Genomic DNA, 24,098 nt, shown 5'->3' on the forward strand with positions numbered 1-24,098 from the left:
ACACCTATGGTTCTCTCCTGTCTGAGAGATTCATATACTGAAGCCGCTTACAAATGTTGATAAAAACGATTGAGATGTTCTTTCTCAGCTCTGGCTTTTCTTTCATTTAACCTAGATTTTAAGGTCTCTTGTCTCTTAATGTTCAACCTTATGTTATGTAAATGCTCTTCATCCTAAGAAGAAGGAAGTTAGAAATTAGAAGTGCTATTCCTGGATGGGGATGTATGTGAGAGGCTGTCAGTGACTAGAAATTACATTTAAAAATTCACATTTGCATATTTACCAAAAGTTAAAAGAAAACCCTCTAAATTCTAAATTAACTGAGATGATTGGGACTTTTCTTTTATTTAGTGTATTTATATGTAAGCCTCAGAAACTAAATACAGCACCCCCGCATTATATTAAGTTGAAGGTAGAACGCTGTTTGGTGAGATATTTCAAACTCCGAGCTAACAGAATAAAAACATCCTGTATAGATCGATTTTGTTCGAGCTAAATTGTGGGGCTTTTTTCTTGTTTTTTTCTTGTTTTGTTGTTTGGCTGAATCAGTGCTTTAAACCCATAAGACCTATGTGTGAACAGCCGTGGAGATTACAAAGCTGCCCAAACAGCTTGTGTACTGTTGTGTCCTGTAGCAACTGATAACAAAAGCATTTGCGTATGAAATAACAAATAAGAATAGAACAGTTGTCATGTGAGTAAGCAGTGTTTTTAGACTTGGTCGGACGATCAAAGATTCAGGCTGTTCGGGCTCACATAGAATATTAATGCTTCTTTATCCTCCGTTTAAAATAAGCTTAATTAGACAGCAGCTATACTATTTTCCCCTTTGGAAATTTTGCCCCTCCTTTAGGTGACTCTATTTGAGTGGACCGGTGATAAGTAGGTTACACCAAAAATCCCCGATGACAACCTTCTCTGTTTTTACTTATTAGCCTGCCTGGGGGCATTTGCTAGAACAGCTGCTAATGCGATACAGCGTAGAGTGATTTCTTACTCGCAGTGCTGAAAGTGGCAGTGGCAGTAATTGATGAATGCCAGAGCTGTGGAAAAATCACCCTCAATCCAAACAAATATTTTGCTGTTTCTCCCATAATCTGTCCTGGAAATTTTGAAAACCCAGAGTGTTTCCTATATTTGTAATATGTTGAGCAGATTTCAACGACGACTGTCACTGAGCACAAGACTCAGTTCTTACAGGTAAAACACCCCCTCCCAGGCACAACGGTTCAAACAGGGCATGTGCTGTCTTGTTTGGCTTTGGCAGGTTTTTAGAGCTAAATAATGAGTTAAATATGTTAAGATTCAGCATTTTTACTAAGACAATACATGGCTTTTGTAATTTGGTTTCCTGCAGCTTTGCTGGCCAACAAATATAATATGATAGTGTAACCTTTGTGGATATGTGCTGCTCAATGTTGTGTTGCATGCAAGTCATTTAAAAATGTAGGTGTAAGTGCTCGCCTTGGGTTTGTCTTTCATTCATCTACATTTCAGCAGGCGTAACCTTAGTATACAAAATCTCCATTGTCCTTCCAAATAGAATAAATCGTTGATGATTAAATAATTTCACTAACTCGAGGTGAGTAATTAGAGCAGTGGGAATCCTGCTTCATATTGAAAATGTCAGATCATTGTCCAGTCGACACATTTGCATTAATGTGTAATAAAATCTCTAAAAGTCTGCTTTTTGAAAGTATCACCAGTCCTTTTGCTTTCCCTGTCGTTTTCCTTCCTGGATCAATAAAACGAGATCCATGTGTTCGTTTGGTCGTTAATTGTATTCTTCTGTCCTCTCCCAGTCTGGCTTGCCCACCAGGAAAGTAAGGAAGAAGGTCAAGGTGGATACTTCCAAGTTCATGACTCCATACCTGGCCCATAGCCAGAAGATGCTGGAGCAGTTCAGCCACGTAAGAAACAAGTTTGAGTTTTTATTTGCATGTATATATACACATTTATTTGACTTTTTACTTGCTTTTACTTGTTGGTTGTTTTCCTGCTTTGTATGACATTAATTACTTACTTAAATTTTATGACCGTTGTCCCTGACAGAATAAGTATCGCCAGGCTTATGAAATGTCCAAAGGGACACCTCCTGCCATCGTTACTGATACGCCTGAAATGATTCGTATCAGGAAGGCCCAGGAGCAGCTTAGCGAGGTACTCTTTAAGATATGATGAATACAAAAGACACTTATTGGTTATTGAAAGGCACATTTAAGACTAGCAGATTCAGAACAAATTTTCTATGATCTATATTTGACTATAAAACATAAAAATATGCCTCTGGTCTCAAATATGACTGGATCTTGCTTTATTGAGGAATAATTTGAAATAACACGGATTATCTTCAGGTTAAATACCGTATGGAGGGAAACAAAGCTCGGACAACCAGCTTGTACGACGGTGAAGCAAGAGAGATTGCCCACGTCAAGCATGTATCTGAGCTGATCAGCAAGGTAAGTTACCCAAATCTCCCAACATACAAAGAGAATGAATAAATATGACGTTAATGCTGATTGTATAACACAAATGCTGTTGTTATCTCTTATAGGTTCTGTACAGACAGAAGTGGGATGAGACCAAGGACAGGTACCTGCTGCCTCCTGATGCTCCTGAGCTGGTTCAGGCTGTGAAGAATGCTGCTAACTACAGCAAAGTAAGTCCAGTGTAGCATTCAAGGGCTGACTTTTAAGTCCAAAATTTTTTTTAAAAATTCCAAATTACATAATTGCATAATTTAACAATTCTATAATATCTGTTAAAATGTTTTATATTCACGTAGTAAGTGATAACGTTACAATTTGTTCAGAAACTTTATACCGAGGCCTGGGATGAAGATAAGACCATGTACTACCCCTACAGTGACAGTCCTGAGCTCCGTAGGGTGGCCAAGGCTCAGGAGGTCCTTAGTGATGTAAGTAAAATTTACAGAGGACACATTAAATTTGCTTTAATGTGTCCTCTGTTTTGATATGTATTATAATATGATATATACTATATTATAAGTTGTTAATTCTTCAAATCTATAAATTTTAACTATCTCTGCATCATTAAATTGGTTTTTGAAAGAACAAAAACATTTTATACAGACAAATAAAATTACGCAAATTACAACATAGAATTACACCACCTAGAGCTTTCTATTTTAGACAGTTACTAGTGTTATTTCTTGTAGTGTTACAAGACAATTGACAACTACCACACTGTTAATTACAAAAAACGTATGGTGTGTGCAAAGATGTTGAAATGTTCCTCTCAGTGTCCACTTGTTTGTGCTGACTCGGATGTGTCATACACATACAGTTTAACTTACATTTAGGCCAATTTACAATTAGAGCCCAACTGATATGAGATATACAGAAGAGAACTAGGGTCACTGGGAAAAAAAAGTGGGCACATCATTTTTTTTTTCTTTTCTCAGAATTCTGAAAAAGTCAGAATTCTGAGATTAATGTCAGAATTCTGACTTTTTTTCTCAGAATTCTGACTTTTTTCTCAGAATTTTGACTTTTTTCTCAGAATTCTTTTTTCTTAGAATTCTGACATTTTTCTTAGAATTCTGAGATTAGTCAGAATTCCGATTTTTTTCTCAGAATTCTGAGAAAAAAATTAAAGTCAGCATTCTCACTTTTTCTCAGAATTTTGAGATTAAAGTCAGAATTCTAACTTTTTTCTTAGAATTCTTTTTTCTTAGAATTCTGACTTTTTTCTTAGAATTCTGATATTAGTCAGAATTCTGATTTTTTTTCTCAGAATTCTGACTTTTTTCTCAGAATTCTGACTTTTTTCTCAGAATTCTGACTTTTTTCTCAGAATTCTTTTTTCTTAGAATTCTGACATTTTTCTTAGAATTCTGAGATTAGTCAGAATTCCGATTTTTTTTCTCAGAATTCTGAGATTAAAGTCAGCATTCTCACTTTTTCTCAGAATTTTGAGATTAAAGTCAGAATTCTAACTTTTTTCTCGGAATTCTGAGATTAAAGTCAGAATTCTGACTTTTCTCTTAGAATTCTGACTTTTTTCTCAGATTTCTGAGATTAAAGTCAGAATTCTGACTTTTCTCTTAGAATTCTGACTTTTTTCTCAGATTTCTGAGATTAAAGTCAGAATTCTGACTTTTCTCTTAGAATTCTGACTTTTTTCTCAGATTTCTGAGATTAAAGTCAGAATTCTGACTTTTCTCTTAGAATTCTGACTTTTTTCTCAGATTTCTGAGATTAAAGTCAGAATTCTGACTTTTCTCTCGGAATTCTGAGATTAAAGTCAGAATTCTGACTTTTCTCTTAGAATTCTGACTTTTTTCTCAGATTTCTGAGATTAAAGTCAGAATTCTGACTTTTCTCTTAGAATTCCGACTTTAATCTCAGAATTCTAGAAAAGAAGAAAAAAAGACATTTTTTTCCCCCCGGTGGCCCTAATCCTCTTCCGTACAGATAGGATCACAAAGTATCGATCTGATATTTTTTGACCTTATCCTCTATCAGTGACGATGATACTTGGTGATGACCAAGATTTAAGAAACGGCCAGTATTTTTTTCTTTCAGACACAGGAAAAAAATTTCTCCAACATTCGTTGTGTGTTGTTACTTATGAGTTGTTATTAAGATAATATGTGACTGCAGTTTAAAGATAATAATATTATAGTGCCATGACAAGTCACGTAACAAAACCTTACGCTCTGCTCAGATCAGCTGGTTGTTGTGATTGTGCTGTTCCAAACACGTTGCTAACAAGGAAGTTGCAGAGCGCCCTCTGGTGATAAACTAGAAAAGACTCAAAACTCGTAATATCGTTGGAGGGTGTTTCTACCATCTCTTAATGTTTTAATTAGATTATATCGGTAAATACCTAATATTGAAAATTATATACCGTGCATGGTGCTATATCAGGTCAAGCTCTTTTTACAGCTAGTATCTGTACGTCTCCTTCCTCTTGGGTTCTGTGTTGTTAAACTTTTTTCCTGATGCATGGACATTACCAGTCTATTTAGGTAGAGGCAAACTGTGCATGAAAGTCAGGTATGGATGTTGACGAATTCAGCGTCTTAGTAAATGTTAACTCCTGTTGTGATTGACAGGTTCACTATAAGAAGGGCCACCATGAGCGCAAGGCCAAGTATACCTCCTTGCCTGATCCTCCTGAAATGGAGCTGGCCAAGAAAGTGTCCCAACAGCGCAGTGATGTAAGTAACAATTTTAAACCAAACAAAAACCACTATGACTGAGGTAGATATACTGATGAATTTTTCTTGTCATTAAGCTATAAATATACATAGATCAGATATTTAAGTCCACAAACTCTTACTGAAAGCAATGTTCAGTGCTTTCAGTTAATAAGCGTAGAGGAGTATGCACTACAGACAGTGAGCAGTGATTGGGGCAGTGCAGTTTTAGTTTAGATCAAAATCCAAAATACCATAAATTCAATATGAGACCAGTACACAATTATTTAATCCATTGTCGAACCCTATCTGTATGGTGCATCTGTTTTCGCTAGACTCATCAACTTTTCTAGGATTAACAGTGTTCATCTAGTCTTCAACTAGACATGGGAGTAATAAATATCTTTGCTTATTTTAGAGTCAGAAAACTGGGCCTTGCACAGTGTAAGCACTGAAGCAGGAGCCCCAGACACCAACCAACCCTGAGAAAGGGATCAATCCACCTGCTCTCTGATATTAGTAGCAACACTAAGCTGGGTGGGAGAGGCTAACAATGACAGGAATTCCAATCATTCCTAATGTGTTTATATAAACATATGAGATTTATTCATTTATCCTTTAATAAAAAAAACCCTTCTTATGTTAATTGCCATCTTTTCCTCACAGCTTAAGTACAAGGAAGATTACAATAAAAATGTAAAGGGTCAGTGGTGTGAGACTCCTTACTTCGACGTGGCGACTGCCAGGGTGGCAATGGAGAACCTCAGCGACGTAAGAATTCCCTATTTAAAGGAAAGGATTTCAGATTTCTGCTTTTCTTTGTCCTTTTTCTGTACATAACTGTTGTGTGTTTTCCTTTCAGAGAAGATACACGCAACATTATGAGGATACAAAAGACCAAATTTATTTCATGCAAACAGAAACGCCCACTTATGACGTAAACAAGAAGGCTCGTATTGCCGCTAGTGAGGTAAGCGTGAAAACACGCACAAACACAAAGGTAACACAGTATTTTTATAGGCCCGATCTCATGTGGAAGACACGACAGAGAGTTGACCCATGTCTCAGAGCAGTGTGTGAGTCAAGAGACCACTCTGACGCAGGGATACACTGTATTGTGCCCACACTGCATGACTGAGAGATCCACATTTGGTTTACTGTCACCACGCACATTCGGTCTGTAGCTTTACTAGCACGCAGGAATAAAATGCGAGTCTGTGTGACAAAGCTTTTCAGTTGCTCTGCACCTCATAGCCACCCACACATTCACACACAGGGGAAACATGCATTGTTTTCAAGAAATGCGAAAGACACACTTCTTAGCCGGCCAACCAACTGTGCCATCATTTTGAACCATGTGAACACACCTCATTATCACACTTTCCTCTCTTTTTTTACTCACGGTGATCTGTTTCTGTCTTTAGGTCCAATACAAGAAGGAGTATGAGAAGAAAAAAGCACAGTCTGACTACAACACGCTCCCCGCCACAGAGAATCCTCTATTGAGGCAGCTCAGATATGCTGGCACTATCCTCAGTGATGTAGGTGTCTAAAAAGCCCTGTGCAGAAAGTTTATTTTTCTTCTGTGACAAAAGATAGACCTTTTGCCTTTTCAGGAAAACTAAGTTATAAAATCTTAGGCTGTTGTTTAATTATAGCTTAAATTACCGGGCCAATTGCCCTGTTATTGTTGGGATAGAGTCCAGCCCCTCCCCACGACCCTGAATTGGATAAGTGGAAGTGAAATACATAGTGTTTGCTTGTTGTTTGCAATTACTCTCCTGTAGTTTTTCCTGTACCACAAGTATGTATGTAGCTGCTCATATATTTTTTATCGTTGTTTGACTTTGTTTTGTTTTTGCCGTTTCCTTTCCAGAAAGTATATAAGGCTAGCTATGAGAAATCCAGGGGTTTCAGCATCAACTACTGTGACACGCCCAAGTTTCAGATGGACTCAGTACTTAAGCAGTTCTCTGATGTAAGAGAGCTCGTTGAGTTAAAATTTCTTTGAATATGAACCACTTATGTTTCTCTTTTAACACACGTTTTGATTTTCTTTTAGACACATTACAAAGATAAGTATGAAAATGAGGTGAAGGGCCACTACATTGGAAGCTATGAGGACCTTTATATGCTTCACTGCCAGAAAGTCGAGGAAATGAAAAATGAGGTTTGTGCATTAAAAAAAATTTGAGTATGTATTAATATATTCCTCATCAAGCCTTTCCTCATAACACAATATTTGCTTTTTGTATTTCACAGCAACTATATAAATCTGATTATGAAGACATTAAAACTAGATGCTTCTTTCCTCAAACAATTACGCCTGAATACGAAGCTGCGAAGAAACTTCATCAATGCAACGATGTGAGTAGTCGCTGATTATAAAACTGTTCTTTGCAATAAAATGGATCCAGGTTCTTTTTGGATTTGTCACAATACGGCTGTGTGCAGGCAAGAGTAGGACCCAAACGCAAACTTGCAGAGACAAAAAGTAAACTCAAAAAACACAGCTTTATTGCTGGCGGGGAGTGGGACACAAAAAACAATACTAAACTAAACTGGGAAAACTAAAGCACAAGGAGCCACAGGGAACAATCACACAGCTATGAGGGAGACTACGACACTGACAAAGAGAAACACAGGGCTTAAATACACAGAGGGATAACGAGGGAATGAGACACAGAAGGAGTACAGCTGGGAGTAATCAGGTTGGACGAGACAAGGGAAGCAAAACTAGAAACACTCACATGAGACATGGACCTTCAAAGTAAAACAGGAAACACACTGACTGAACTCTAAACATGCAAACTTAACAGCAACTGAGAAGACAGAACATAGGGACCAGAAACATGGTACAAAAAGGTCACAGTAGACACAACATTGAACACAGGGAAGCCATATTACAAAGCCAAAGAACTAAACCTATGATAACCATAACTGAAATCTAGGGAAACAAGAAACAGTACAACAAAGGACTCAAAACATAATCCATAATATAAAAACACGAGATCTCTTCAAAATAAAACAGGAAACATGAGAGGCAGACATGACAACATAAGGCACACAGACATGAAACACACGAAGGGCAAGGGAGACTTCACAGGGGTTGAAAACACAAGGGGGAGCTAATAAGCAAATGAACATAGGAAACCTAATAAGCTTAAACATACACTATAAACATCAAAAGAACTAAAACTCAAAACACTGGGTCATAAGACGCAGGATCGTGACAGGATTTCTTATATGTATATGGACAATCAATGTTTTTGTTTTGATCCTTTGGTTTTCAGAAAGTTTACCGGCAACATCCAGGCAAAGTGAAATTTACACAAGTGGTGGATTCACCAGTTCAAGTTCAAGCCGCCATCAACGCCAAACAGCTAAGTGACGTATGTACCTTTTTTGGACCACTTCCTCTTGGTGCTAATGTAGGAAAGCTTAGAATTTAAACTGGTACAGTAAAGCTCACCAACACCCACTGAACATTTAGGTGATACCTGCATATAATAGTAACGTTAATGTGACTATTTTGTTTTCTCGGTGCCCATTTATGGTCTGGAATTCTTGCAATCATCAGCTTGTGTCGATCCAGTTCTCCTAGATATGCAGATCACCTTTAAATCTGCTCAATCATCTATGAAGCCCAGCTGTCTTTCTATGGGCGCCATGGAAACTGGAGAGCCATTTCTCTGTAGTATAAATAGAAACAAGCATTCAGTTGGCCCAGAATAAACCCTGTGATCAGACAGGGGTTGGGGAGGTGAAGAAAGCAACAGTCACCATCTCTGAGCCCTGATAGCACACTACTGCCCTCCAGTGACAGAAAGTCAAATAACAGCTGATCAGACAATATACCCTGAGCAGTACTGACACAGTAATATTACCATTTTGTTCTTCTGCAGTTAAACTACAAGGCAGAGTACGAGGAAATAAAAATGAAGAACAGTCTACCCCCAGACTACCCCTTCTTCATCCAGTCCAGAGTTAACGCTTTTAACCTCAGTGATGTAAGTAACTGCGATATTTGCATATCTCGAAAATTTAACTCGTATCAGCGTTGATTTCTCATACTGTCGATTTCAATTTCCTGAATGGCACGCTTTCTTCTTGCAGAACTGCTATAAGTATGATTGGGAGAAAACCAAAGCGAAAAAGTTTGAGATCAAAGGGGATACCATCTCAATCCTTGCTGCCCGTGCTCACACAAACGCCGTCAGTGATGTAAGTATCCTACTTCAACAACTGCTTCAACAGATAAATTACCTGCAGTACCTGTGATGTATTCTAATCCATGATAAATATTGTTCATTATTAGGTTAAATATAAAAAGGAGTATGAGAAGAACAAGGGAAAGATGGTTGGAGCCCTCAGTATTAACGACGATCCGAAGATGCTGCACTCTGTCCATGTGGCCAAAATCCAGAGTGATGTAAGTTATTAGTTGATGTCATATTTTTTAATAAATATTAATTCATGGGGGTTAAAAAGAAGGGCAATTGAGTAATCTCTTGTTAATATCTTCACAGCGTGAATACAAAAAAGACTATGAAAAAGTAAAGACCAAGTATCATACACCATTGGATATGTTGTCAGTCACCTTGGCTAAGAAATCCCAGGCAATTAGCAGCATGGCTGGTTACAGGAGCATCAGCACCAACTATTTCCTTCCACCTGACAGCGTCCTGCTGGATCTGGCCAAGAAAGCCAACATTATCCAGAGTGATGTAAGTCCAAACAGACTTTAGAAACTCCAGCTGCTCACAGTTTTGCTAAAGTTCTGCTTTTCTCATCATAATATGAAAACATGTACTGATGTGCTATTGTGGGCTTAAATATTCATCAACATTTGTTTTGGTTTTGTGTGTTTCTCTGCACCAAAGAATGAGTATAAGGCTGACTACAACAGCTACACCAAAGGTACTCCATGGGTCCCATATGGCTCATTGGAAGTGGAAAAGGCTAAGAAAGCTGCAGAGATCCTCAATGAGGTATGTGTGCAACATGGCTTCTTTACATCTGCTCTCATGGTAATAACAAAATGCATATTTCAGAGCTGATAGGTCCTTAAAATAATAATATTTATTTACTCTGTTCCTTCAGAAAAAATACAGAACACACCCAGACAAGATCCCCTTCACAGCTATCGACGACCACCCCATCATGATGCAGGCCAAAGTCAACCAGCTTCAGAGGAGCGATGTGAGTCAAGTGTCACTGTTCATACTGGAGAAAGAATTCCTTCTGCATTTTCCAAGATCCCTTTTAGGAAGATTCTTGTTTGCTCTTACTTTCTTTTAATTTCTGCCATGTCACATTTATAGCTGTTCTACAAGCGAGGTCTAGAGGAGATCCATCAGAAGTACTCTCTGCCCCCGGATGTCCCAGAGTTCCTTCAGGCCAAGTGCAATGCCTACAACATCAGCAAGGTGACGAATGCACATAAAAAAAGCAAAAATAAATAAAATATTTTTTCAACTCACTTTTAAAACTTATAACTGTATATCACCACAGTATGCATGTGCATCTGTTCATGTTTGCGTAAAGCTATAATGGATACATGCCTTAAACATGGTTTATATGTTTTATGTGATTTCAGAATTACTACAAGTCTGCTTGGCAGGAGCTGATTGCTAAGGGTTATGACCTGAAGCCTGATGCCATCTCTATTATTGCTGCCAAAGCTGCCAGACATGCTGCCAGTGATGTAAGTTTTCTGAAAGACCAAATTTGCTGCACTTTTTAAAATAATTGTTACATATAAAAAACTAGAGAAGCTCTATGTGCTTTAACTCCTAGGTCCAGTACAAAAAGGCTTATGAGAAGGCGAGAGGCCACCACGTTGGCTTCCGCAGCCTCCAGGACGATCCTCTGCTGGTTCACTACATGGAGGTGGCCAGAATGCAGAGTGACAAGAACTACAAGAAGGACTACCACAAAGTCAAGCTGAAGTATCACTCCCCAGTGGACATGCTCAGTGTGGTTCAGGCTAAAAATGCTTCAGCAGTGCAGACCTACGTTGGCTACAAGCAGCACCACCATAAATACTTTCTTCTCCCCGATGCTATGGGTCTGCAACTTGCTCGCAACATGAACTACAATTCCAGCGATGTATGTTATTAACAATGCTTGTGACTTAATGGTAATATAAACCTTATGGACTCTCTAAAAATGGTATTTGGTCTGACAATAGTTTCTTGTTTTTCTGGGTTTTTTTTCTATTTCTCAGTACAACTACAAGATGGATTATGAGACCTCGGTCAAGGGTATTGGCTGGGTTCCAATTGGTTCTCTGGAGGTTGAAAAAGCCAAAACAGCAGCAGCAGCTCTGAATGAGAAAAAGTACAGGCAGCACCCTCACACCATCAAGTTCACCAGTACTACTGACTCCATGAGCATGGAGCTGGCTAAGACCAATGCTAAGATCATGAATGAGGTGAGAAGGACAAAACAAAATAATGACTTATGCTACATATCTAAAATTGAGTCCTTTTCAGAGAAGAAATAAATTCTTGCCTTCACTGTAATTACACAGAAAGAGTACAAAGCCAGCGGAGAGAAGTTCATGCACACTTACAATCTCCCTCCTGATGCCCCCCAATTTCTGCAAGCCAGATACAATGCTGCCAACATCAGCCAGGTTCGCTGCAGATTGATTTAACCACATATGAAACATACAAAGAAATTTAATTGTGAATGTTTTTGTAACAATATTGCTGATTATCTTTTTGTTTAGAATTATTACACTTATTCTCACCGCCAAGATCTGCTCAAAGGACATCACGTGAAAGAGGATTCCATTCCCATCGTAGCAGCCAAAAGTTCAAGAAACATCGCCAGCAATGTAAGCTGGAATTATGCTTTTCATAATAATTTTTAAATGTTAATGCATTTAATAATATTACTTATATTGCATTTTCTTTAATACAGTACAAGTATAAGCTGGCCTATGAGAAGGCGAGAGGCCACCACGTTGGCTTCCGCAGCCTCCAGGACGATCCTCTGCTGGTTCACTACATGGAGGTGGCCAGAATGCAGAGTGACAAGAACTACAAGAAGGACTACCACAAAGTCAAGCTGAAGTATCACTCCCCAGTGGACATGCTCAGTGTGGTTCAGGCTAAGCAGGCTTCGGCTGTTCAGACAATGATTGGATACAAGAAGATCCCCCACAGCTTCATTCTTCTTCCTGACAACATGCACCTGCAGCTGTGTCGCAACATGATGGCGATTCAGAGTGACGTGTGTATTCTTTTCATCTTATTATTTTTATGTATTGGTCTCATCCTGGAACAACACATATAGCATTACATATATGTATATATTTGATTATGACATTTGATTAATTTAGATTTTCTCTAAATACCCACAGAATGTCTACAAGTCAGATTACAACAGCTACTCTAAAGGTATAGGATGGGTCCCTATTGGTTCTCTGGATGTTGAAAAAGCCAAAACCGCTAAAGCTGCACTGGATGAAAGAAATTACCGCCAGCACCCCAGTAATTTCAAATATACAAGCAAGACCGATGCCATGAACATGACTCTGGCTATGGCCAACTCTAAACAGATGGACATCGTAAGAATCCCTTTTCTTAACAGAAGATACTTATGTAGAGATTCTTCAAACATTCACTGTTGTTTCTTTCTTCTGACTAGACTACATACAAAGCTTCTGGAGAGAAGTTCATGCACACCTACCATCTGCCATCTGACTGCCCCGAGTTTCTCCAGGCTAAGTTTAATGCCCAGACTATTAGCGAGGTTAGCGCACAAATTATTTAACTGAATATGCAAGTTGAAGCAATAGCAATTTCCTGAGGTTCAAGGTGTATATGAGCATAGTTGTGCAAAAAGTTGTTGTAACACTTTGCTGTTTATTTGCAGAGTCATTACAGGCACAAGTGGGTGGAAGACATTGCCAAGGGATATGACATGAAGCCTGATGCTATTCCCATCCTGCATGCCAAGCACGGCAGGCATATTGCCAGCAATGTATGTAATAAATGCATGTAATAAATTTAACTACATTTAACTGTAAAAAAGAAACAATCAACACATCACTTTTTCTTTTTCTTTAGGTCCAGTACAAAAAAGATTATGAGAAGGCGAGAGGTCACCATGTTGGCTTCCGCAGCCTCCAGGACGATCCTCTGCTGGTTCACTACATGGAGGTGGCCAGAATGCAGAGTGACAAGAACTACAAGAAGGACTACCACAAAGTCAAGCTGAAGTATCACTCCCCTGTGGACATGCTCAGTGTGGTTCAGGCTAAGCAGGCTTCGGCTGTTCAGACAATGATTGGATACAAGAAGATCCCTCACAGCTACTTGCTTCTCCCTGACAACATGCAACTGCGGCTGTGTCGCAACATGAACCTCCAGTCAAGTGATGTAAGTAGCAATGATAGTCATATGCATACCTTTTTAAAAAAATAATCAAAACCAGATTTGAACTACAAAAGATCATTAATCTTTACTTTGGAACTAATTCGCGTCATGACTTTTTTTTTTTCAGAATGATTACAAATCTGACTGGAATAGCTTTGTCAAAGGCATCGGATGGGTCCCTATTGGCTCGCTTGCTGTTGAAACTGCCAAGGTTGGCGGTCAGATTCAGAGTGAAAATAAGTACCGCACTCATCCATCAAATTTCAAGTTTAGCAAACTTATGGACTCCATGGACTTGGCTTTGGCTAGTGCCAACAACCAGATCATGAACAAGGTGCAGTATTTTCAGATGTGTTGCATAGGGTCACAAAATAGAGATCGACTTGTTCGTGATAAAAATTGTGATTGACCCCTTTCACTGATTTCTTAACCTACAGAAAGCATACACCGCAGCCTGGGAGAAGGACAAAGTGACCACCCATGTCATGCCAGACGCTCCTGAGATTGTGCTGGCGAAGGCTAATGCTCTGAACATGAGCAATGTAAGGCATTACAAATTATATTTATTATTATTTATTCAATTATTTATATGATTTAACATCTATATCTTATCTGACCATTATGCTGTAAGCCATGGCTATATAATATATGTATGATCCTTAACTGTAGCGTGACCTTTCTGTCATTGTATATGTTTTCACAGAAACTTTACAAAGCTGGTGTTGTGGAGATGGCTAATAAAGGCTACAACCTCAAAGCAGATGCTATCCCCATTCTGGCTGCCAAGTCTGGCACCACCATTGCCAGCAACGTAAGTAGACAATAAAGCAAATCTAGCAAGTTAAGGAGTTTATTTCCTACAGCCCGTTACAGATGCTGACCAAGTGCACATTTATTGTTACAGTTCAAGTACAAATTGGCTTATGAGAAGGCGAGAGGCCACCACGTTGGCTTCCGCAGCCTCCAGGATGATCCTCTGCTGGTTCACTACATGCAAGTGGCAAAGATGCAGAGTGACAAGAACTACAAGAAGGACTACCACAAGTCCAAGCTGAAGTATCACTCCCCAGTGGACATGCTCAGTGTGGTCCATGCCAAGCAGGCTTCTGCTGCTCAGACTATGGCTGGATACAGACGCATTCAGCACACTAATGCTCTCCTGCCTGATGCCATGAACCTGGAACTTACTCGTAACATGCAGCTCATTGCTAGTGATGTATGTATAACAATTTGAATACATAACAATTTTACACAGTTACTGCCCTTATTGTGCATAGCTGTGCTGCACTGTGAAAAAACAATTGTGTATTCCCCTCAGAACCAGTACAAGAGTGAGTATGAGCACTACTTCAAAGGAATAGGATGGGTCCCTATTGGATCGCTTTCAGTTGAGACTGCTAAAGTTGGCAGTCAAATTCTTAGTGAAAAGAAATACCGCACTCATCCATCCAACCTCAAGTACAGCAAGCTGATGGACTCTATGGACTTGACTCTGGCTACTGCCAACAATCAGATCATGAACAAGGTGAAATCTTTTAACTTTAATTGGAGAACAAAGCCACACAATATTGTCAAAAACATTGTTCAGAACTGACACTATTATTTGATTTTTTAATGATTTTTTCTTGCAGAAAGCATACACTGCAGCATGGGAAAAGGACAAACTGACTGTTCATATTATGCCAGATGCTCCTGAGATTCTCCTTGCAAAGGCTAATGCCCTCAATATGAGCAATGTAAGGGGAATACATCAAATTAATGAACCTACTGAGTCTTGTTATTTATTAGGCTGTTAATAATGCAAATCACTTACCTTAGTCGTATGTAATTTCAGAAACTTTACAAAGCTGGTGTTGTGGAGATGGCTAATAAAGGCTACAACCTCAAAGCAGATGCTATCCCCATTCTGGCTGCCAAGTCTGGCACCACCATTGCCAGCAATGTAAGTAGACAATAAAGTAAATGTAGCAAGTCAAGGGGTTTATTTCCTGCAGCCCATTACAGATGCTGACCAAGTGTGTATTTATTATTGCAGTACAAGTACAAATTGGCTTATGAGAAGGCGAGAGGCCACCATGTTGGCTTCCGCAGCCTCCAGGATGATCCTCTGCTGGTTCACTACATGGAGTTGGCAAAGATGCAGAGTGACAAGAACTACAAGAAGGACTACAACAAGTCCAAGCTGAAGTATCACTCCCCAGTGGACATGGTCAGTGTGGTCCATGCCAAGCAGGCTTCTGCTGCTCAGACTATGGCTGGATACAGACAGATTCAGCACACTAATGCTCTCCTGCCTGATGCCATGAACCTGGAACTTGCTCGTAACATGCAGTTTATTGCCAGTGATGTATGTATAAAAGTTTGAACAGATAACAATTTTACACGATTGCTACCATTATTGTGCTGCACAGTGAAATAAACATTTGTGTATTCCCCGCAGAACCAGTACAAGAGTGAGTATGAGCACTACTTCAAAGGAATAGGATGGGTCCCTATTGGATCGCTGGATGTTGAGAAAGCAAAATCAGCAGGGAAGGCCCTCAATGAGAAACTGTACCGTCAGCCTCCTACCAACTTCAAATTCACCAAAGATATGCACTCTATGGACTTGACACTGGCCACTGCCAACAACCAGATTATGGATAAGGTACAGAAGAGAATCTGTCATGAGCAGTGTTGGGGAGTAACGGAATACATGAACCGCCGTTACATATTTAAAATACAAAATATGAGTAACTGGGTTCCGTTACAGTTACCGTTTAAAAAGGTGGTATTTAGAATACAGTTACTTTGTTGAAATGAATGGATTACACGGCGGTCTTTTTCTGTTTCATAAGACTATGAACTCTATATTTCTGGTGATTCCACGCTGGTGGAAACCCAAACAAAACACGCATTAAGAGGCTCTAATGCCCGTGTCTCAATCTCGCGGCACATGTTACCCCTACTTGCGGCTGCATAATGACGTGAAGAAATTTTTTTTTAATTATTCACAAAATTGTTTAATATGAAGGCAATAGGTAGAGTGTTACAGGCATAGCCCTAAATAATGTAGCCTCATGGGCAGTGTAGTCCGTGCTGCAGGGAGAATGGACTGCCATACCCGTTATGTGTCTGTGAGCGAGGGAGGGAGAAAAAGGAGAGTCGAAAAGTACAAGTTGTCTCCAACCAGAGACGGGAGCTGGAAGCATGTAAATATATATATATACAAAATTGACCCAGACAACAAAGTACAGCTAGTTTTCGGCTGCAAGCCCAACGACACGAACCCGACGTATTAGCCAGAGGTCCCTTTACTACGGTTCGGAGCCGCGGACCTGTTTTATACACGCGCAGAACAGTTTTCTATACGAGATTGCTGCAAAAAGTGCAGCCTTACCTAATGTCAACCTACTGTTACTCATTTTATATTAAGATCTAAAAATCTAGTCGGTATTGGTATGGCGAGTAACCTTCAGTAACAGTAATAAATCACAGCAATAGTACATTCACGTAGTTGTAAACAGCATGATAATATATTAAGTAATCCAAAGTATTCAGAATACGTTACAGAATACATTTTGGGGCATGTATTCTGTAATCTGTAATGGAATACATTTTAAAAGTAACCTTCCCAGCACTGGTCATGAATATAACTGAAAAGTACTTTCTCTTTATTTTATGTGAAGCCGATAATTACATTTTGCTTCTTTAGCAATCCTACATCAAAGCCTGGGAAAAAGACAAGACTTCAATCCATATCATGCCTGATGCAATGGACATTGTTCTGGCACGGGATAACAGGAAGAACTACAGTGAGGTATCGTATAATACGCAGTTTCCTGTCTGTAATGATATGGATGACAGTTAGGGAAACAATTACACTAATACTATTAGCATGTCCATTTGAAGGTAGACATGGTTTCCTTGTTGACATTATTTCTTGCTATAGAAACTGTACAAGTTGGATCATGAACTGTCCAAGAAGAAGGGCCATAATCTTCGTAACGATGCCATTGCCGTCCAAGCTGCTAAAGCCTCCACTACAATTGCTAGTGATGTAAGTGTCAGTTTATATTCTCTTTACTGTATTACTTTATATGAATATTTATTCTAATATGCTGTTTGGTGACTAAACGTCACACTATTGCTTTTTTAGTACAAGTACAAGACAGGATACCGTAAGCAGGTTGGTCACCACATTGGTGCTCGCAGCATCCAGGACGACCCTCTGCTCATGCTGGCTCTGAACTCAGCCAAGATCGCCAGTGATGCTCTGTACAAGAAGGACTTCAACAAGTCCAAGACCAAGTTCCACCTACCAGTGGACATGATGGCCTTTGAACTGGCCAAGAAGAACCAGATTCAAGTCAACCATTTCCACTACATCACCCGACTGCACAACTGGACGTGCCTGCCAGACTCCAATGATGTGGTCCAGGCCAGACATGCGTATAACATACAAAGTGATGTGAGCATATTTATATTATGATAATATTATTATATTGCAGAACTTGTGTTTTTTACTATATATCGTTTTTGTTGTCCACCAGATTCAACCCTTGCAAATCATTCTTGGTTTTTGTTTTTTCTTCCAGGCTGTCTACAAGGAGGATCTGAAGATGCTGCAGGGTGTTGGTTGGGTGCCAATAGGTTCATTGGATGTTGAGAAGGTGAAGAAAGCTGGTGAGGTCCTGAGTGAGAGAAAGTATCGTCAGCACCCGAGCAACTACAAGTTTAAAATAACCACTGAAGACATGCCCATAGTACTGGCTAAGGCCAATGCTCAGGTTATGAATAAGGTATGAAATCCCATTTAAAACCTCCATCAGCCATACTGGATGTTGTATGTAAATTAAGTTATTGTAAAATTCACACAGAGGTCACAATGTAAGTACTTTTTGTCTTTTTTTTTTTCATTTTGGTTACTGCAGAAAGCATACATTGAAGCTTGGGACAACATGAAGACAAAGATCCATATCATGCCCGATGCTATGGACGTCCTTCTGGCCAAAGCAAACAACGTTAACTACAGTGTGGTATGTAGGCATTTGTGGTGTACAAAGACTCACATCACTTATGAATTTTAAATGTATATAACTTCCATCTGTTGGATCATTGTGTTTCCTTACAGAAAAAGTACAAGCAGGCATATGAAGACTCCAAGAAGAAGGGCTATGATCTGCGCAACGATGCCATTTCCGTCATTGCAGCGAGAGCTTCCAGGGACATTGCCAGTGATGTGTGTCTTTAATCTGAATTATTTACATAAAAAAATATAATAATTGTATCATAATAATAGTGCAAATATATTAGTTTTGATATTGATTTATAGGGTTTCATAATGCATACATGAATTTTTAAAAATAATAAAACCCATTGTACAGCATGTATAAAACTGTTTAAAGGCAGTGATGATATTATTTTACTTTTCATCCAGTACAAGTACAAGACAGGATACCGTAAACAGGTCGGTCACCACATCGGTGCTCGCAGCATCCAGGACGACCCTCTGCTCATGCTGGCTCTGAACTCAGCCAAGATCGCCAGTGATGCTCTGTACAAGAAGGACTTCAACAAGTCCAAGACCAGGTTCCACCTGCCAGTGGACATGCTCAATCTGGAACTGGCCAAGAAATGCCAGATCCAAGTCAACGACTTCAACTACAGAACTCACCTGCACCAGTGGACGTGCCTGCCAGACTCCAATGATGTGGTCCAGGCCAGACATGCATATGACCTGCAGAGTGATGTGAGTCTTTGAATTTCAGTGGTGTAAAATAATCATGTTAATTAATAAATATATTTTACAGTTTTAGAAGATTTTTAATCATACTAAATCCTTTTTTCCTCTAGGCTGTTTACAAGGAGGATCTGAAGATTTTGCAGGGTGTTGGTTGGGTGCCAATAGGTTCGTTAGATGTTGAGAAGGTGAAGAAAGCTGGTGAGGTCCTGAGTGAGAGAAAGTATCGTCAGCACCCGAGCAACTACAAGTTTAAAATAACCACTGAAGACATGCCCATAGTACTGGCTAAGGCCAATGCTCAGGTTATGAACAAGGTAAAAATTCAATAACACTCAAAATGCATCAAAGTATAACTAATACAGAATGACTTTGGTGAAGTACTAATGCTGACATGGTAAAGAAATGATTCTGTGCACAGCTTCATGGTTGATAGTGTTTACATTTTTCCATGATTACAGAAAGCATACAATGAAGCCTGGGAGAACATGAAGACAAAGATCCATATCATGCCCGATGCTATGGATGTCCTTCTGGCTAAAGCAAACAATGTTATCTACAGTGTGGTATGTAGGAAATTAAAACGTTTTACTGTTTAAGCAATTTAAACATTTGTTTTGAATAATTAATTCAGATCATTGAATTTATTGCATTAATATCTTGATAAGATGTCAAGGCAGGTGTTTAAGTATTTATGATTCTGAACGTTATTATTTGTTGTTTTTATTACATGTTTAAAATCTGTTTTTTGTGATCATGAACAGAAAAAGTACAAGCAGGCATATGAAGATTCCAAGAAGAAGGGCTACGATATGCGAAATGACGCCATTTCCGTCATTGCGGCGAGAGCTTCCAGGGACATTGCCAGTGATGTAAGCTCACTGGATCTGAACAATGATACACTTTTATATTTAAATATCAGACCCCGCTAACTCCAATCATTATTTTCACAGTACAAGTACAAGACGGGATACCGTAAGCAGGTCGGTCACCACATCGGCGCTCGCTGCATCCAGGACGACCCCCTCGTCATGCTGGCTCTGAACTCAGCCAAGATTGCCAGTGATGTTCTGTACAAGAAGGACTTCAACAAGTCTAAGACCAAGTTCAACCTGCCAGTGGACATGCTCAATCTGGAACTGGCCAAGAAATGCCAGATCCAAGTCAACGACTTCAACTACAGAACTCACCTGCACCAGTGGACGTGCCTGCCAGACTCCAATGATGTGGTCCAGGCCAGACATGCGTATGACCTGCAGAGTGATGTGAGTCTTTGAATTTCAGTGGTGTAAAATAATCATGTTAATTAATAAATATATTTTCCAGTTTTGGAATATTTTTAATCATAATAAATCCTTTTTTTCTTCCAGGCTGTCTACAAGGAGGATCTGAAGATTTTGCAGGGTGTTGGTTGGGTGCCAATAGGTTCGTTAGATGTTGAGAAGGTGAAGAAAGCTGGTGAGGTCCTGAGTGAGAGAAAGTATCGTCAGCACCCGAGCAACTACAAGTTTAAAATAACCACTGAAGACATGCCCATAGTACTGGCTAAGGCCAATGCTCAGGTTATGAACAAGGTATGAAATCCCATTTGAAATCTACATCAGCCATACTGGATGTTGTATTTAAATTAAGTTATTATGAAATGTATATATACATTTACGAGTAGTAATGTAAACAGTTGCTCATTATGTGTTTTTGTTACTGCAGAAAGCATACATTGAAGCTTGGGACAACATGAAGACAAAGATCCATATCATGCCCGATGCTATGGACGTCCTTCTGGCCAAAGCAAACAACGTTAACTACAGTGTGGTATGTAGGCATTTGTGGTGTACAAAGACTCACATCACTTGTGAATTTTAAATGTATATAACTTCCATCTGTTGGATCATTGTGTTTCCTTACAGAAAAAGTACAAGCAGGCATATGAAGACTCCAAGAAGAAGGGCTATGATCTGCGCAACGATGCCATTTCCGTCATTGCGGCGAGAGCTTCCAGGGACATTGCCAGTGATGTGTGTCTTTAATCTGAATTATTTACATAAGAATAAATAATAGTGCGATATAGGTATAATAGATTTGATACGGCACTGTAAAGGGCTTGGTCATATGTAAATGTATAAGAAAATAATAATCAATAAAATTCATCATACGCAATGTATAAAACTCTTCAAAGACATTGATGATAATATTTCATTTTTCATGCAGTACAAGTACAAGACGGGATACCGTAAACAGGTCGGTCACCACATCGGTGCTCGCAGCATCCAGGACGACCCCCTCGTCATGCTGGCTCTGAACTCAGCCAAGATCGCCAGTGATGCTCTGTACAAGAAGGACTTCAACAAGTCCAAGACCAAGTTCAACCTGCCAGTGGACATGCTCAATCTGGAACTGGCCAAGAAATGCCAGATCCAAGTCAACGACTTCAACTACAGAACTCACCTGCACCAGTGGACGTGCCTGCCAGACTCCAATGATGTGGTCCAGGCCAGACATGCGTATGACCTGCAGAGTGATGTAATAGTTGTTTTCATGATTCTTTATGTTGCTTTTTAATTCTGTGTTTGTGCTACAAAGTATATCACAAGGCTGTTCTGCCGTGTATCCCAGGCTGTCTACAAAGCTGACCTGAAGTGGCTCCAGGGCCTGGGTTGGGTCCCCATTGGCTCGCTTGATGTGGAGAAAGCTAAGAAGGCTGCAGAAGCTTTGAGTGAAAGGAAGTACCGCCTGCATCCCAGCAAAGTTCCATTTACCAGCCCAGTAGATGCCATGAATCTTGTGCTGGCAAAGAATAACGCCCTAACCATGAACAAGGTAGAATTCTTCATTAAAGACTTTCAAAGCCATTTCTATCAGGTTATCACTTTTGTCAGAATCATTAATTAACGCTGCATTATTTGTGTTTTTTCCCAGCGCCTCTACACTGAAGCATGGGAGAAGGACAAGACCACGCTGCACATTAAACCTGACACTCCTGAGATCGTCCTCTCGCAACAAAATGCAATAACCATGAGCAAAGTTAGTATCATTTCAGAGCATGATTTATTATGTCAACAAGAATACTTTCAAAATATTTTCAATATTTATAATGATTTCAGAAAATTGGAAAATACCTGTTAGGAGTTAAGTGTACTTATTAAGACATTAAGCTTCATTCAGAATGCTTTGGCTTGAGTTACTAGCACACTGATATTCTTACAGTAGACTTTGCGAATATGATCCCTTAAGCAAACCTTATCACTTTATAATGAGGTGCCAAAACTAGAACATTGAAAGTAAATAAAAGTTGAAGTTTAGTTAAAAAAATGTGCATATGTCTTATTTTGCAGAAACTATACAGACAAGGATATGAAGACACTATCAAGAAAGGCTATTTCCTCCCTGTGGATGCAATCTCTGTAAAGGCTGCTAAGGGCTCCAGGGAAATCATCAGTGACGTAAGTGGTCATACTGTACCAAGTGTCTGTTTACTGACACTTTAACATAATTTAAGCAATTTTCTACTTGTAACATAAAATTTTTTCGGCTAATTTTATCCAGTACAAGTACAAGACAGGATACCGTAAGCAAGTCGGTCACCACATCGGCGCTCGCAGCATCCAGGACGACCCCCTCGTCATGCTGGCTCTGAACTCAGCCAAGATTGCCAGTGATGTTCTGTACAAGAAGGACTTCAACAAGTCCAAGACCAAGTTCAACCTGCCGGTGGACATGCTCAATCTGGAACTGGCCAAGAAATGCCAGATCCAAGTCAACGACTTCAACTACAGAACTCACCTGCACCAGTGGACGTGCCTGCCAGACTCCAATGATGTGGTCCAGGCTAGAAAGGCCTACGATCTCCAGAGTGACGTAAGTCCTTTTGCAGGATACTCAGTGAACCATGCTGCTGATTTTGTCACTATTCTTGTGTTCTGATGTTCGAATTCATGTATACTTTTCTAGGCTGTATACAAAGCTGACTTGGATGAGGTTGTTGGTGTTGGATGGATCCCCATTGGATCACTGGACGTGCTGAAGGCCAAGAACGCTGCAAAAATTCTCAGCGACCGTCTCTACAAGCAGAGACCTGAAACACTGAAATATAAGACAGACATGACTTCCATGCCTTTAGTCTTAGCCAAAACAAATGCTGATATCATGAATAAGGTAAAGTGTATTATGTTTGTAATTCCATTGATTTGCCTTCTGTTAAATCCTCTTGTTTGCACTTTCTGTGTCATTCTCTCTTTTGTGTTTCCCACCACAGAGAAACTACGTTGCTGCTTGGGATGCTGAAAAGATTAAGGTCCATTTGCCCGCTGACATCCCTGAGCTGTTGCTTGCCAAAGCTAACGCTTACAACATCAGCAAGGTACTTTTTGTCTGCACAAATGATGAGGACAATAAAATCCAAGTAGATAAAATTGATTTTTTTGGGGTTTTTTTTCTTCATGTGCAGATAAAAATATTCTCCTATGTGTCGATTTGTATTTTTGCATTTGAAATGATTCAGTGATTATTATCAAATATAAATATGTGATTCTTGAAAAGTTTAAAAAGATAGAAGTAGTTTGTCCTCTGTGTACTTGCTAACATATGACTTGCTAAAATTAGCTTGAGAATTTCCAGATTAAATGTATCTATTTATTTTCTCTTTCCTTCAGAAAATATACAAAGAAGCCGTTGAGGATATTTTCAGAAAGGGCTATGACCTCAAGCCCGATGCTGTCTCTGTCGTTGCTGCCAAACGTGGAAGAGAAATCATCAGCGATGTAGGTGCCATTGTTTTTCCTTCTCTGTTATTGACTTTATTTGCTTAAATTTATTGTGTTAACTT

General features: G+C 39.4%; 1 protein-coding gene across 7 annotated transcripts in view; it reads left to right on the plus strand.

Moving 5' to 3' along the window:
- Window positions 1-24,098, plus strand: part of neb (nebulin) — a 73,125-nt gene that overhangs the window by 2,864 nt on the left and 46,163 nt on the right. For 4 of the 7 annotated variants that reach the window (XM_085135930.1, XM_085135931.1, XM_085135933.1 and 1 more), the window contains exons 4-65: window positions 1,153-1,200; window positions 1,803-1,910; window positions 2,053-2,160; window positions 2,355-2,459; window positions 2,555-2,659; window positions 2,813-2,917; window positions 5,081-5,185; window positions 5,831-5,935; window positions 6,027-6,134; window positions 6,589-6,705; window positions 7,041-7,142; window positions 7,227-7,334; window positions 7,427-7,531; window positions 8,458-8,556; window positions 9,070-9,174; window positions 9,281-9,388; window positions 9,483-9,596; window positions 9,694-9,891; window positions 10,048-10,155; window positions 10,268-10,366; window positions 10,489-10,593; window positions 10,764-10,871; window positions 10,964-11,275; window positions 11,394-11,600; window positions 11,700-11,804; window positions 11,901-12,008; window positions 12,095-12,406; window positions 12,537-12,743; window positions 12,824-12,928; window positions 13,052-13,159; window positions 13,246-13,557; window positions 13,682-13,888; window positions 13,992-14,096; window positions 14,258-14,365; window positions 14,459-14,770; window positions 14,873-15,079; window positions 15,186-15,290; window positions 15,389-15,496; window positions 15,590-15,901; window positions 15,995-16,201; window positions 17,249-17,353; window positions 17,486-17,593; window positions 17,693-18,004; window positions 18,132-18,335; window positions 18,468-18,572; window positions 18,668-18,775; window positions 18,974-19,285; window positions 19,390-19,593; window positions 19,738-19,842; window positions 20,041-20,148; window positions 20,230-20,541; window positions 20,647-20,850; window positions 20,984-21,088; window positions 21,184-21,291; window positions 21,485-21,796; window positions 21,890-22,093; window positions 22,193-22,297; window positions 22,609-22,716; window positions 22,820-23,131; window positions 23,225-23,428; window positions 23,529-23,633; window positions 23,926-24,033. In XM_085135930.1, the coding sequence (XP_084992056.1) occupies window positions 1,153-1,200; window positions 1,803-1,910; window positions 2,053-2,160; window positions 2,355-2,459; window positions 2,555-2,659; window positions 2,813-2,917; window positions 5,081-5,185; window positions 5,831-5,935; window positions 6,027-6,134; window positions 6,589-6,705; window positions 7,041-7,142; window positions 7,227-7,334; window positions 7,427-7,531; window positions 8,458-8,556; window positions 9,070-9,174; window positions 9,281-9,388; window positions 9,483-9,596; window positions 9,694-9,891; window positions 10,048-10,155; window positions 10,268-10,366; window positions 10,489-10,593; window positions 10,764-10,871; window positions 10,964-11,275; window positions 11,394-11,600; window positions 11,700-11,804; window positions 11,901-12,008; window positions 12,095-12,406; window positions 12,537-12,743; window positions 12,824-12,928; window positions 13,052-13,159; window positions 13,246-13,557; window positions 13,682-13,888; window positions 13,992-14,096; window positions 14,258-14,365; window positions 14,459-14,770; window positions 14,873-15,079; window positions 15,186-15,290; window positions 15,389-15,496; window positions 15,590-15,901; window positions 15,995-16,201; window positions 17,249-17,353; window positions 17,486-17,593; window positions 17,693-18,004; window positions 18,132-18,335; window positions 18,468-18,572; window positions 18,668-18,775; window positions 18,974-19,285; window positions 19,390-19,593; window positions 19,738-19,842; window positions 20,041-20,148; window positions 20,230-20,541; window positions 20,647-20,850; window positions 20,984-21,088; window positions 21,184-21,291; window positions 21,485-21,796; window positions 21,890-22,093; window positions 22,193-22,297; window positions 22,609-22,716; window positions 22,820-23,131; window positions 23,225-23,428; window positions 23,529-23,633; window positions 23,926-24,033 (9,678 nt within the window). The remainder of the gene's footprint in view (window positions 1-1,152; window positions 1,201-1,802; window positions 1,911-2,052; window positions 2,161-2,354; window positions 2,460-2,554; window positions 2,660-2,812; window positions 2,918-5,080; window positions 5,186-5,830; window positions 5,936-6,026; window positions 6,135-6,588; window positions 6,706-7,040; window positions 7,143-7,226; window positions 7,335-7,426; window positions 7,532-8,457; window positions 8,557-9,069; window positions 9,175-9,280; window positions 9,389-9,482; window positions 9,597-9,693; window positions 9,892-10,047; window positions 10,156-10,267; window positions 10,367-10,488; window positions 10,594-10,763; window positions 10,872-10,963; window positions 11,276-11,393; window positions 11,601-11,699; window positions 11,805-11,900; window positions 12,009-12,094; window positions 12,407-12,536; window positions 12,744-12,823; window positions 12,929-13,051; window positions 13,160-13,245; window positions 13,558-13,681; window positions 13,889-13,991; window positions 14,097-14,257; window positions 14,366-14,458; window positions 14,771-14,872; window positions 15,080-15,185; window positions 15,291-15,388; window positions 15,497-15,589; window positions 15,902-15,994; window positions 16,202-17,248; window positions 17,354-17,485; window positions 17,594-17,692; window positions 18,005-18,131; window positions 18,336-18,467; window positions 18,573-18,667; window positions 18,776-18,973; window positions 19,286-19,389; window positions 19,594-19,737; window positions 19,843-20,040; window positions 20,149-20,229; window positions 20,542-20,646; window positions 20,851-20,983; window positions 21,089-21,183; window positions 21,292-21,484; window positions 21,797-21,889; window positions 22,094-22,192; window positions 22,298-22,608; window positions 22,717-22,819; window positions 23,132-23,224; window positions 23,429-23,528; window positions 23,634-23,925; window positions 24,034-24,098) is intronic. The other 3 variants (XM_085135934.1, XM_085135927.1, XM_085135928.1) reach the window with 2 other exon arrangements.

The sequence above is a fragment of the Neolamprologus multifasciatus genome, chromosome 16, assembly GCF_963576455.1.
Source record: "Neolamprologus multifasciatus chromosome 16, fNeoMul1.2, whole genome shotgun sequence".
Taxonomy (NCBI): Eukaryota; Metazoa; Chordata; class Actinopteri; order Cichliformes; family Cichlidae; genus Neolamprologus; species Neolamprologus multifasciatus.